The sequence below is a fragment of the Mya arenaria genome, chromosome 15 (genome assembly GCF_026914265.1).
Source record: "Mya arenaria isolate MELC-2E11 chromosome 15, ASM2691426v1".
NCBI classification, from domain to species: Eukaryota; Metazoa; Mollusca; class Bivalvia; order Myida; family Myidae; genus Mya; species Mya arenaria.
Genome location: NC_069136.1, coordinates 36003972 through 36018634, shown reverse-complemented (window position 1 = coordinate 36018634; position 14663 = coordinate 36003972). Strand labels below are relative to the sequence as shown.

The following is a 14663-nucleotide window of genomic DNA, read 5'->3' as shown; positions in this document are numbered from 1 at the left end:
GGCATATTAAATTATAATTCTATGTTATTCTATTTGTAATTTGAAACTAAATCTATAATACATTTCTTACAACTTTGAACTTTCAAGTTTCCAAGTTTATTTAACATCACTCATGACAAAAAGAGCATGGGTACATATACAATACAACATAATGAGGCATTAAAAAATATATTGGACATAATACTACAGATTTTCTAAATATGAGTATTTTTTATGTTATTGAAACTTTAATATCAAACATATATTAATATATGTGGATGAGAACATAGTGTTACATTCTTAAACTAAATTTGTTAACAATACACTTGAGGAATTTACATAATTTTATGTATTTTATATAATCATTGGGATTGATATTAATAATATCTTTAAATTTCAAAACATTACTAGGATATCGGTATAGTTGTCTGTCAATAAATCTTATTCTATATTCGGCAAAATAGCTACATTCTAATAAATAATGAAATTCATCACCAATACTGTTTTTATCACAAAGTTCGCATTTTCTATCATTCAGTTCTATATTGTTCCAGCTTCCTACTTCAATTGGTAGTCTATTATTTCTTGTTCTGAATTTTACTAAATATTTTAAAAACTTAGCAGGTGTTTTAACTAAATATTCTTCGAATTCAAAATTCTCTTTAAACAGTCTATAGCTACAACATTTTCTTGACGTATTTAAAGTAGAATACCACTCGTTTTTGAAAAGATCAGATAATTTCATTTGAACGGATCTTTTAATCCATAATATGTTTTGGAACTCATGACTTTCCCAAATATTATTCATACCACATTTAATAAATATGTTTCGTATATCTTTTATCCATTGAAATTCATTGTTTCTAATTTTATTGTCATACATATATCTACTTAGCATAACATAATAAACAGATACTGGAAGTTTGGTACAGTGTGGGGCTATAAGCTTTGACCAATAACTGATCATTTGAGTATAAAAACTCAATGTATACATTTGTATTTCTTAAACTTCGTCTGCTAAATCTTGATATTTTGAAATCATTTTATTGTCTTTTCAATTGATGACAGAATGTTTTAAAAAAGTGTTTAAAAAACTAAAAGAAAAACAAATGCTGTTTCAATTCATTAAGGGAGCAGTACCATGCACATGATATATTGTGTGAGGATTTCCTCAGGAAGATTGGAAAGATTTATGGTTAAGCGACTAAATAGCTAAATGGACAGTCAAGCATTTTTTAAATATTTCATGAATTAAATATTGTATTATCATGTGTTTCAAGTATGTATATTTTATATGTATTACATATTTTCTGTCTGTTATATTTTTAGTCTTAAGTAGTTATTTCCTTAAAAAGGTGAGAAATTAAGGAGTCGAAAAGTCTTGGTTTATTAGGGGTTGAAAAGTCTTTGTTTTAGGTGGGGTTGAAGTCTTAGCACTTTTAGGGGTTGAAATGACAAAGGGGTTGAAAAGTCTTTGATTTCACAAATGACAAAGGGGTTGAAAAGTCTTGGGGTTGAAAAGTCTGACAGCCTATTAAATAGCTTAATTGAAATACACACTTTTTACTGTTATTAGGCCTTTCTACTCCCAGTTTAGCCTTTGGAGTTCCAAATTATGACAGGTTAGAACTCTTCATCCTTGGCGAACCGTGCCGCATCCCAGTTCAAAAGGTTTGTTTCATTTATGAAATTGTTTAAACGTATAAACTAAAAAAAATGAATACATGTGTATCCTATTTCTTTCTTTCCAACCCCACCCTTCTAAACAGTACATGTACGTTTAAGCACCACTCCCTTAAGGGGCCATGCCGATTACGAACAGTCTCATGTCTGGGTTCATCGAGACCCAAGTCTCAAAACTGCAAAAAATCCATTGTAACTTTTCTTCTTGTAAAGTATGGTTGATGAAATATGCTGAAATTGTACAGTTATTTAAATTATGTTTTAGAAAACGAATGCCAGGATAAAGAAGATGTATGTAATTTAATAATAGTCCTATCTGAGCCTCTGAGTCTATCCTTGAAGGAGACTATTCGTCATCATTATCCCAGTATGTAATATATATAGCCCGGAATTAACTTAACTGGGTTTTCCCATGCCGGTACAAATAAAAGGTGAATATCGAGCTATTGAAATTCATGTAACAGTCCAATGACTCTATTGTCTCCGAAGTAACGTGTGTATATAACAACGGTTTAATTTTGTTTGTACCGGAGGATTAGGCTGGGAAAACCCGAATAACTATAATTCCGGGCTTAAACTATTAAGGTTATTCACATGTACTGGATCCGATTACATAGATATCGTGTATCGTAAAAGACTGTATAATAATGCTGTATGCGTTTAACCGTAATTAGATTGTTTCATGAAAAGCTGTCTTCTTCTTCGAGGCTATGGAGGTATGTCCGCGCCCACTGGCTGCATAATAGCCCGACGCCATCACGACATAAACATTTTTGATAAATGCCATAAGTGACAAGATATAGAAATGGCTGCAATTCTCAACCACATCGAACAGACAAGGAGAAACGAGTGTGACACAATGTGATCCGTGTGCGATACCTATCTTTCAAAGATACGTTGTTGTTGTTTTTTTAAATTTAGGTATGAAAGTGTCTGGTGAAAATCAACACTACTCGGAAGATAACTTTTTTGTGATTTAACCAGTACTAAGTACTAAAAAATCCCCAGTGTTGCCCTCCTATGCCAAACACCAGCAAGCAAGCTACCGATACCAGTTTCAATCTAATTTTTGGTATTGCACGGTCTCAGAAATAACTTGAATTTATTATACAAGCTATTACAGTTTTATCTCCGAATACATCTATTTCATGGAATGTTAACATACACACTTATGTAAACGTATTCAAGTTCGACAAGTTGTCCTAGCATTCCTAAAAATAAATAAAAAAAATGTCAAAACAATCAATCTGTGAGAGTGCAGCTTTAAAAGAAAACTAAAACACGACGATTAAGTTTTGCTCACATGGTTTTGGTAAGCTTTCGGAGTCAAAGGAGTCGTACACATATTTTTAATACTCAAGTCATCAAACTTTTGTGTGGGACTTTCGATCTGGTATCAAAACTAGATTACTAGGTCAAATAAGCAGGGGGTCTTTGAATAGGATGACAGGATTGTCGCCAGAAGATAACATCATGAGTTTTATAAGATTGGGTTGCCAGGGGAAGGGCCATTTTAAATTTGACATTATTTTAATAACATTGATTTCTCAACTTTATTCCTTGAAACAGCATTCAAAACAGTACAAAACATAATATAGACATGTTTATTGGAGACATCTTCAGACTCCTTGCTTGAATTTCGTTCATTACAACGTTGATGAATTGGGTTAAGGGATTTGGCCACACTGAGACAACTGCTGGCACAATATCAAACAAAAACACACGCAATTCTTTCAGTTCGATGCAGGGTCACTTCCTGACATCGTCGCATATTTGACTTATCATTTGCAAACAATGGATTCTAAGATCAAATTGAATTTGTTTCAAACTCATCGCCACTTAATCTACGTTTGTCCTCCAAACAAACTTAAAGGTCGATGAATCAAAAAAGGGGAGACAGACTTCGGATTTGAACAATCGAGCAATCGTGTTAAGAGATCACTTATTAAAAATCGATACATCAATACATTTAGTTCTTGAGAACGCCATGCAACAGCAGAATAGTTTTCTATCACTTTTTTGTGTTTAAATTAATGTAAAGCTTGGTTCACTCAAAATGCAAGTGTCAGCCATAATGTTAACATTAAAATTTAAGGTTTGCTTCCATTCGATGAAAATTGTAATTTCAACTTTTCCTTTCTTAATTTTGCATCATTCTTTCTCAACTCCATTTGGACATTGTGTTTTTCAGCCATATGTTCCACAAGCTTTCTGTGGCTTCGGAAATCTATCGCACAAAGCTCACAACGAGGTCTTTGACCAGTGTGAGTCCACATGTGCTGTCGGAGGTTGCTACTACATGCAAACGGCTTTTCACACACACTGCAGTGTAATTTCTTTTCTGAATGCTGTTGTCTTCTGTGTCTGGATAAAGCAAAACCGGAACCAAACATTTTCCCACATTGTTCACAGGTTTTAATATCCGGTAATGGCTGATCCTCCGTTACGTGATTCTTTGACACTATGTGATGTTTATAACTATCGTTTTTGTAAAATGGTTCAGAACAGACCTTACACGTGAAAGTTCTACGTACTCCCCCTTTTGGGTGTACCCTTGTTTTATGATTGAAAAGGGAAACTCTGCTTCTATAAGCAGCACTACATTTATCACACTTATACCGTAGTTCTTGCTCATGGGTGTTAATGTGGCTAGCCAATAAGGAACGTCCACGATACATACGGCCACAAATATGACACGGGTACAGCTCGGGTGTACCGTGACACATCTCAGTGTGAGTTTTCAATCTCCATTTATCAATAAAAGAGCTTCCACAAATAGTGCAAAGTTCCGATTTATGTCCATGAGCTTCCCAATGATGTGTTGTAAGTAAGTCTGAGGATGGGAACCATTCACAACAACCATCTATCTGACATTGGATACTTGTGCAAGCTTTCGATTTCCTTTTATTCAGCCATACCTCTTTACCGCAATAATGTTCCAGTAAGTGAACTTTACAAGGAAACCAACACCCACACTTTTCACACTTGCCTTCAGAAATAGAAGGATGTTTCTCCAAGACATGCTGTTCCAGATTGTTACTGGAGGTAAATGAATATTGGCAAATACAACACCGTGTTTCACTGTCATCATCCACCAATGCCGGATTAATGTGTTTGGCAAAGTCAGCAATATTCGTAAATTCCATCCCACAATCTCCTAGATGCCTAAACACAAAAATATGGTTTTGCAAGAAGTGGTATTTGAGTGAAAATGTATTATCAAATTGTTCTTCACATTCAACACAAGTCGCTGTGTCCTTTTCATCTTTGCCAAAACAAAGCTTCATGGTGAAAGCTGCTACTTCGTCTCTGATATCTCTGACCCAATAATTGACCGTATTTGTAAGACGAGGGATGTCACAGATACAACAGTGAAGTGCAAGCCACCTTGATGGCAGAGTGATATGACAATGTTTACAAAGTTCTACAGGTTGTCTCAGTTTCTCCAAGTGCAATTCAAAGTGCCTCTGACAAAATGAATCCTCTTTTAATTTTAAATCCATGTTGCAACAAGGACAAACATCAAATTTAGGTTTGCTTTCAAATTGCACTTCGTCCCACTCCTCATAAAAAGTTACTATTTTTGAGGAAAAACCATCCACATTTTCACCATTCAAACTTTTATCCTTGTGATCAGCAATCATTTTTTTTCTGTTTAGGTTTTCCTTAAGAAAGTCTATCAAGCACTTATCACATTTTTCAATGTAATGTTTATTGAATGTTTTAACTTGACCATGGTTTCCAAATGTTTCATCCAATTTACTTTCAATTCTCTTACTTGAATCAAGTGAACATAACACTCTGGCTTTCATTTTATCAGTAAAGGGAATTTTCTTTTTAATAATATGCGGTCCATTGCTTCTTACTTTCGAAAATTTAGTTTTTTTCATTTTCTCTTTGTTGTGTTTATTGCCCGCTATGTTCAACAATGAAATGCCTTTCGTTTTCTCCTTTTTCGTTTGGATAAACATGTTTGGAATTTTCATCGAAGAAGTTAATGTCCTTTTCTCCTTCACGTTTACATCCCTTGTTTTATTTAACAACGATGTACCAGGAAGCTTCATTTCCTTTTCTGCATTTACAATAGATGTAATTTTCCTCTTCTTCCCCTTAATGGACATTTGACTGACCTCAGATTCAAAATCTTCACTTTTATCGTCATAATCTTTAGGTATATCTAATTCTATTACGACTTCCTTCTTTATACCTTGATTGTTGACTATCCCATCACTCATTTCAACTGGCAAATCAATTGTAACAAGCCTCTTCTCTCCTACGCGTTTTCCTTCACTTGGTTTCTTTTTATCAATTATATCCTCCTTTTCTGCAATGAACTGTTCTTCAAAGCTACTTGTCTCATCACCACCTTTCCAAACGTGAATTTGATTAAGCTTTGACTTCTTAGCTCCGCTCCTTTTCCAGCCAACCCTGACTTCATCATCAGGAACTTTAACCAGAGATACATAACAACTTCTCATATAATGTTTCCCTATGTTATTTGTTTGTTCTTCATCTTTTCCATTTGCACTTGTACTCACGTTCAATCTTCTCTCATTCAGGGCATTCTCAGTTGAGTTCATGGCATTCTGCTTTGGTTCAACTGTTCCACTTAGTTCACCAAAATAGGTTTCATTGTCTGTGTCACTTGAGTGGCCATCTGTAAATAAATCTGTTTCAACCTTTATTTCAGAATAATTGGTTTTATTGAGTGTCCCTGAACCTTCATCAAAATCTTCATCCTTTGTAACCATGAAGTCTTTTTCTTGCTGTTTTAATTGGTCTTTTACATACTTAACACCAGGGCCCAATAATGAAGGCTGTTTTTCCTTGTTTTGTTTTATTCCTGATTCTGTACCTTTTAAAAGAGGTCCTTTTTTAGTCCTTTGGAAATAATTATCTATGTCCGATGTAGTGCTAATGTTCAGTAGAGGTATGTTTTGAATCTTGTGAACCTGTTTTGTAGGTATTGAATCTGAAATATATAAAGAACCCGTTATTTCAGTTTAAGATAATATAGTACATAGTTTCACATGCAGAATAAACGGTACAGGAGATGTTGTACAACAACAACGTTGGGCCAAAGTGGGAAATTAATATGCAAAACATAAACTACCATATTGCAAGATTGAAGGCAGTTTGTCAGATTTTCTTTCCATTTTTCACACAACATGTTCTTAAGTAAACCAATAATTCCACTTCGCATCAAAATGAAATAAAAGGCAACAAACATAGTTTTGTGTTAGGGTTAGCTGAAAAAGATGCGTGTACATGTGCCAAGTCAAGGTGATCCGAGAAAATATTTTTTTCAAAACTATATTCATGGTCAAAAATTCACTGCTGTAGCTTCAAAATTTAGAAAGTAGTTTAAAATATCACAAACAAGGTCAGCAAAATACGAAATAAATACAAAAAAATCAAAACAGTACACATGGTCCAAATTTCAATGCTGTAGCTTCAAAAATAATAAAGTAGGTCATAAGGTCACTGTCAATGTCATCTCAGTACAACATTGATGCTCGTTTGCAAAACTGTACATATGGTCCAAATTTCATTACTGTAGCTTCAAAATTAAGAAATTAGGTCAAAAAGTCACAGTCAAGGTCATCGGAGGTCAACAATGATGCTCGTTTACAAAACTATACACATGGTCCAAATTTCAATTGCTATAGCTTTAAAAGTAAAATGTAGGTCAAAAGGGGTTGGGCCAACATTGGCCTCAGGGGCAAAATTTCGAATGTTTTGGTAGAGGGGTATCATATGATGCTCCACAACAAATATCAAAGGTATGGGGATTGTGGTTTGAAACAGGAAGATTTTGAAAGTTTTTATTATATAAGTCTCTAGGAAACTTGTGACCCCCAGGACTGGGCCAGTTTTGACCCCAGGGGCATAATTTGAACAATCATGGTTGCTGACCACTAAATGATGCTGTATTCAAAATAGCAAGGGTCTGTCTAGCGATTTCAGACAAAAAGATTTCCAAACATTACCCAATTTAAGTATAACAAACCTGTGAACCCCAGTGCGTGGCCAGTAATGACCCCAGAGGCATACTATGAACAAACATTCACAAGCAATTGTGTTAGATGGATGCACAAACGACAGACACTACTGTTCATTGGCCAATAGAGCTAAAAATCAACCAACCCCTTTAAACTGAATCTCTTTTAACAAGGGCAAGGGCGAGTACAACATAAAACCAATTGCTCAACAAAAAATCCAGGTGTCTCTCCTAAATTAATCCTAGACTTGGCTCTAGACTTGGAAAAAAAAAAATTAATACTTTCAAGGGCCATAATCTAGTCATGCATGGGCAGATATGGCTGTTTTCGCAAGGAATAAAGCACTGATGGTTATCTAACTACTGTTATAGTACAAATTCATCTAGATACAATCAAAACTGAAGACTGTATCGTGTTCACAAGCAATTGTTTACAGATGCACAGAGGCATATCAGACGTACAAATTACCATTACATAAGCTCTTCTGGCCTTTGGCCAGTAGAGCTAAAAATCAAATATAATCTTGTTAAGAGGCACAAGGCTAGGGGCCAAACAACACTCTAGGAGAGACACAATCATGACAAACAGACCCACACACATCAAAATAGCATTACCAAAAATGATGGGACTATCGCATTTGAATGGTCAGTGAAACATGACTCATGAGTTCATTGAAACATGTGTTAACTGGGGGTAACACAAAAACATGCATTGGTAAAATGAAACACATATATTATGTGCAAGATAGCATCGTTTTGTTTTTTGTGTCATATTTTACTAGTTTAAATATATATTGAAGCACGGCAACGAAAACAAGAGCTGTCACAGAGACAGCGCGCTCGACTATTCTGCCGCTTTTCAGTGTAAGGATTGAAAAGTTTTGGCGAAACATGCATGGATCACTGTTAGATAAGATTTCAATGCAATACAATCATGATGTGCTGAGATATTAACATAAATGTGGTTACATGCAAAATTTTAACCAGAATTTTTAAGTGTAATAATAAAGGGCCATTATTTGCAAAATACAATTATCTAACTTGGTTATTCAAATAGGTTGGATGGTTGAATACCATTGTATAAAGTCTCAATGCAATACATCAAGTAGTTGCTGAGATATTATCCTATGTGTGCTAACATGCAAGACCTTAACCAGAATTTCTAAGTCACATTATAAAGGGGCAAAAATTATATAATATGAAAGATAGAGTTATCTTACTTGATTAAATAAGAAGGTTAAATGGTTGGGAGCCTGTGTGTAAAGTTTCAATGCAATACATGATGTATTCGCTGAGGTATTGACTTAAAAGTGGTTACATGCAAAACCTTAACCAGAATTTCTAAGTCGAATAATAAAGGGCAATTATTTTGCATTTAATGCAAACTAGAGTTATCTAACTTGATTAATTTAGTAGGTTGGATGGTTGAGTACCATTGTAGCAAGTCTCAATGCAATACCTCAAGTAATTGCTTAGATATTAACCTATGTGTGCTTACACGCAAAACCTTAACCAGAATTTCTAAGTCGAATAATAAAGGGCAATTATTTGCATTAAATGCAAACTAGAGTTGTCTAACTTGGTTAATTTAGTAGGTTGGATGGTTGAGTACCATTGTATCGAGATTCAATGCAATACCTCAAATAGTTGCTGAGATATTAACCAATATATGCTTGCATGCAAAACCTTTACCAAAATTTCTAAGTCGAATAATAAAGGGCAATTATTTGCATTAAATGCAAACTAGAGTTATCTAACTTGGTTAATTAAGTAGGTTGGATGGTTGAGTATCATTGTATCAAGTCTCAATGCAATACCTCAAGCAGTTGCTGAGATATTAACCAATGTGTGCTTGCACGCAAAACCTTAACCAGAATTTCTAAGTCAAATAATAAAGGCCTATTATTTGCATTAAATGCAAACTAGAGTTATCTTACTTGGTTAATAAGGTAGGTTGGATGGTTGAGTACCATTGTATCAAGTCTCAATGCAATACCTCAATTAGTTGCAGAGATATTAACCTATGTGTGCTTGCACGCAAAACCTTAACCAGAATTTCTAAGTCAAATAATAAAGGCCTATTATTTTCATTAAATGCAAACTAGAGTTATCTAACTTGGTTAATTAAGTAGGTTGGATGGTTGAGTACCATTGTATAAAGTCCCAATGCAATACCTCAAATAGTTGCTGAGATATTTACCTATGTGTGCTTGCACGCAAAACCTTAACCAAGAGGTGACGCCGACGCCAACATAGACGCTTGGGTGAGTAGTATAGCTCTCCTTATTCTTCGAATAGTCGAGCTAAAAAGGAAATATTGTACAATTATAATACCTCTGCAGAAGTCCGGAAACCTGAGAAGCTGTGGTGTTTCTTTGAGAAATTCCTGTCCAAGTTTGGTGCCCTTGTAAAGGAATGTGTTTTCCTCCAAATGTGTTGCCATAACAAGAGCTTCGTATCCATCTTTGAGCAAAGATTCAACCTGTTTCAATAATCAATCAACTGTAATATGCACACAAGAATAAACAAGAGGGCCCTGAAGGTCCTGTATCGCTCACCTGATCCAATAAAGATCATCAAGAATAACATTCTGATCAAGTTCCAGGAACATATGGTCATAATTGTGACCTCTTGAGTGTAAACAAGCTTTTCCTTAAATTTGACCTGGTGACCTCGTTTTTGACCGCACATGACCCAGATTCAAACTTGTCCTAAAGCTAATCAATATAAACATTCTGACTAAGTTTCATGAACATACAGTCATAAATGCGACCTCTAGAGTGCTTTTACAAGCTTTTCCTATGATTTGACCTCAGGTGTACTAGTTTTTGCCGGCACATGACCCAGATTTAAACTTGACTTTAAGATTATAAATATAAACATTCTGACCAACTTTCATGAAGATACAGTCATAAATGAGACCTCTATAGTGTTAACAAGCTTTTCCTTAAATTTGACCTGGTGACCTAGTTTTTAACCCCAGATGACCCAATATCAATCTTGTCCAAGATTTTATTAAGGGTAACATTCTGACCAAGTTTCATTAAGATTGTGCCAAAAATGTGACCTCTAGAGTGTTAACACTCAAATTGTTGACGACGGACGAAGACGAACGACGGACACAGGGCGATCACAATAGCTCACCTTGAGCACTTCGTGCTCAGGTGAGCTAAAAAGCACAATAATAAGTACCCCCTTAGTTTGTTAATTGTATAAGTTAAAATATCTTCAGTAAAACATTGAATAAAACAAGGTTGCTGCTTGTGAAAAGCAATGCTGGTCTGTTTTGTTGTTGGGGGTTTTCTGTCAAAAAAAGGGCATAACTTAGAAACTACTAAAACCAGAGATTTAATTGGCAACATGTTAACCAAGTTTCTTTTGAATATCTTATAAGGTTCTGGAGTTTGGCCAAGATTTCAAGTTTTTGCACCATATATGGCAATCAAGTTTATGACAACATCTCAACTTTATCTTTAAAAAAAATAATGCATAAATAATCAATAATTTGAATATAATTAAGTCATAGTCTGTCATACCATATAAACATTGGTAAATTTGAATTAAAGCTCACTGGTGCTAAGCTTTTAAAAGAATTTGTTCACATCAGGTATCAAACAAAATAATTCTGTATAAAATGTGAACAAAATGCTTGTAACAGTGATCAAACTGTTAACACTATTTTAAATTAGTAAAAGATATTTAAAAATGTGACATAAATGCTCTATTTGCCGCCAGTTGCTGTTCTTTGTTTGTTAACATTAAAGGTGCATAATAAAGGTTGAGACCATCTGTACAGACAGATAAAAAATCATTATAAATATTTTTATCAAATAGCTATGTGACCATAATTTCCAAATTGAAAAAGCGCAAAAGTGTCCCTAATATTTTTTTATCTACACATAAATTATATGCAGTTTTTTGTTTTGATCATTAATGTGAAATGAGTTAAACATGATAATGCAATGAAATTAAAAAGCAACAACAAATTTTGCATCGACCTATATTGTGCGCCTTACCAGTACAGAACAGGTAAAGTACAAATGTGATATAATTTTGACAAAGTTTGTAATAAAACATTGCCAATATAAAACTGTGAACAATACTCTTAAAGACAGAAAATTAAATATAAGACCAACCAATGCTTCCATTTTTCTGTTTGCCTTCTCCATTTTCCGGCAAGCTCTGCAAAACAAGAACATTAACATCTTGAACAATAAATTTGTCAGAAACAAGTGGAGACCGAAACACAATACTGGTTGAGAAGCAGTGTCTGACGGAAAGCAGTTTCCGACAAATCCCTTTTTCGTGTACTTTGTTTAGATCTTCATAAAGAAGGTACTGCAATTCAACTATATGGTAACTAGGCAATCAAAAGTTGAAGTTCTTACCAAGACACGTAAGTAACTTAGTCTTTTATTATTATTTAATGTTTATTTTTCATTTTGTACACAAACTTGCACTTGGGGGATCGGCACGAGCAGCGTATTGCGCATGCGTGTGAACCTAATTTGCATATCTATGAAAAGCTACAAGGTTTTCCTCAATTGACTTGTACAAATGATGATCATTGTTTACATTTGTGAACACTGCATGGTGTCATTCTTGTTTTGCATCCACATTCTCTTAAATGTATACAAACACAAGTTTCTATCAGAAATAATTCAAAATATCATCGATATTCGGTGTCTGCCTGATTTTGTGTATTAATTGACTGTCGTAAGGTTTAATTTATTCGTAAATGATGAAAAATTAAATAATATTTTTCTTAAATAAGTAATGTAATATTACAGTCTTATATTTAGTATATTAAATAAACGGATAATAAAAACACACAATAGGCACCTTAAATCTGCCCCTCATTCAATTTGTTGGAAACTGCTTCTCATCACAAGCTAATCAGAGCAATGAAAGTACCCTCTTTGCGCCCCTATTAGATACACTATATATGTGACGTCACACATGTGAAAAAATATATCGACAATAGCAGCTTGAGCTGTAGTTATCTAAACTGTGAACAATTTTAGCAGGTACTTAAACACATATAAATAATTCAATAAAACCGTATAAAAACTGTTGGAAACTGCTTCTCAACCAGTACAGGGGAGAATCCCATATTCAGCGTTAAAGTGGGCACAATTAGGGATGCAACTATTGATTGGCAAACGCCGCCTCCTACAGAACATGAATACATGTATGGTTAAAAAAATGTTTATTAATGAAACAAATTTTAATTTGGTTTTCCGGTAATAACACCGACTGTTTTATTTGATTCAGTCTGTCAAAGATCAGAAATAATATATTGTACAGTAATGTTATAATTATGCACCAGTCAATTGTAACCACTGCCCCCCCAGGTCCGTGGGAATACCGAGGATAGCCGGGTAATTGGGCCGTCATTTTACCTTCCAGGTGGCCCCGCAGTGCCAGGTGAATGCGGTGGGTTTGTCTTCACGCCAAATATAGGAGGAAATTGGCCTTTTCTAGGGTCCCTGGGGTGCGGGGGCATTTGGCGGGGGTTTAACTAGCAGATCGTCCCCGCAGGACAGAGATTTTGCCCAGACTTGAATGGACCGAAAGTCAAAGTCCCCGCTATTCCCCAGACCTGGGGGTAGCTACAATAATTAGTGATCAGGGATACTTTTTATTATTTGACATTTCATGTGTATCCCTGTATTAAACTCGAGTCTGCCATCGTAAAAAAAAACGTCAAAAGACTTGTTGACGGCCATTTAGGTGGACTAACCTGGGGGGTAGTCATTCTAAAATGCCGTCCAGGCTAACTATCATTAAAAAAAAGCATTTTAGAATGACTAACCTGGGGGGAGCCGTGATTACAATTGATTGGTGCATTATTAGTCATTCTAAAATGCCGTCCAGGCTTTTTTTAATGATGGTTATGATGGTCCAGGCTAACCATCATTAAAAAAAGCCTGGACGGCATTTTTGAATGACTAGCCTCACTAACCATCATTTAAAAAAAAGCCTGGACGGCATTTTAGCCTCACTAGGCTACTAGTACTGACTAGGTGCATTATGTCACAATTAAATAAATTAAATAAAACAATGACAGACACCTTCTCAAAATCCTTTGAGTACTTACAAAATGGAGGGTTCTGAAAATGATTCATATCCATACTAAATGTTCGATTATAAAAACATCTAAAATCAATATATTGACATATTGAAAATATAATAATAAAAAATGTTGACAAACATCAGATAGAGTTGCCGGCCTTGTTTACGACAGCCAAATCGTCCAACATCAAAACGGTCAGAACCCATAAAAAAACAGGACGAGTTAATTCCCCGAAAACAAAAACGGGAAAAGAGGGGGGTTAAACTGGGCAATGAATATTTACTTTAAACATCATCGCAGTGTTTTAAGCAATAAATCAACACAAAGATTTATGATAGAACTTAAAATTTCCGAGTTATTTGTTCTTAACAACGAATTTCGTAATTACGGCAATGATTGCAAAGCCTTTTAATATCTGATATAGTAAGGTTTGTAACATTTGTAATATATTTTTCAATAAATTTGAATTTAATTTTAGTATTTATATAATCCGGTTATAAATATCGTGTCAATGATTTACTTTATGATACTAATTTACTTCTACAACCATATTAACACGTACTGTCATCAAAGAAGAAAACAAAACCCGATCCTTTCTTCTATTTTATATTCGCCAATGCCCAAGGAAGATCAAGGATCTTTGTAACTCCACAAAAGTGCGACGTCTCATGAATACATCACCATCATCTGGGACTTGTTCAAGAACACCAATATTCCGTAGCTGGAATGGTACAACGTCCGTATGTCGACAAGTAGGGTCTTCCCTGCATATATAAGGATCAGCAATGAGGATATATATAGTGCTTTAAAAAGTATAACGCGACATGCAAGTTTCATAGTGACGATAATTGCGCGCATAACAAATAGGTTAATTGAGATATATGCATTTATTTTATCAAATTTGGGGTTAAAAATATCAAAAGG

General features: G+C 34.7%; 1 protein-coding gene across 1 annotated transcript; it reads right to left on the bottom strand.

The window, feature by feature from the left end:
• Positions 1–3201: 3201 nt before the first annotated feature.
• LOC128218684 (zinc finger protein 184-like) lies at positions 3202–13894 on the bottom strand. The gene is made up of 4 exons (XM_052926340.1): positions 13764–13894; positions 11800–11845; positions 9998–10145; positions 3202–6634 (listed from the first exon to the last, which is right to left on the bottom strand). The coding sequence occupies exons 2-4, from the start codon at positions 11830–11832 to the stop codon at positions 3753–3755; spliced, it is 3063 nt and encodes a 1020-aa protein (XP_052782300.1). The 5' UTR covers positions 11833–11845; positions 13764–13894; the 3' UTR covers positions 3202–3752.
• Positions 13895–14663: the final 769 nt, after the last annotated feature.

Excerpts from the sequence above, each read along its gene's own strand:
- LOC128218684 (XM_052926340.1), bottom strand. The coding sequence starts at position 11,832 with ATGGAGAAGGCAAACAGAAAAATGGAAGCATTG. Across the intron at positions 10,146-11,799 it reads ACAGAAAAATGGAAGCATTG|GTTGAATCTTTGCTCAAAGA; the intron begins GTTGGTCTTATA and ends TTATTGAAACAG. Across the intron at positions 6,635-9,997 it reads GTTTCCGGACTTCTGCAGAG|ATTCAATACCTACAAAACAG; the intron begins GTATTATAATTG and ends TATATATTTCAG.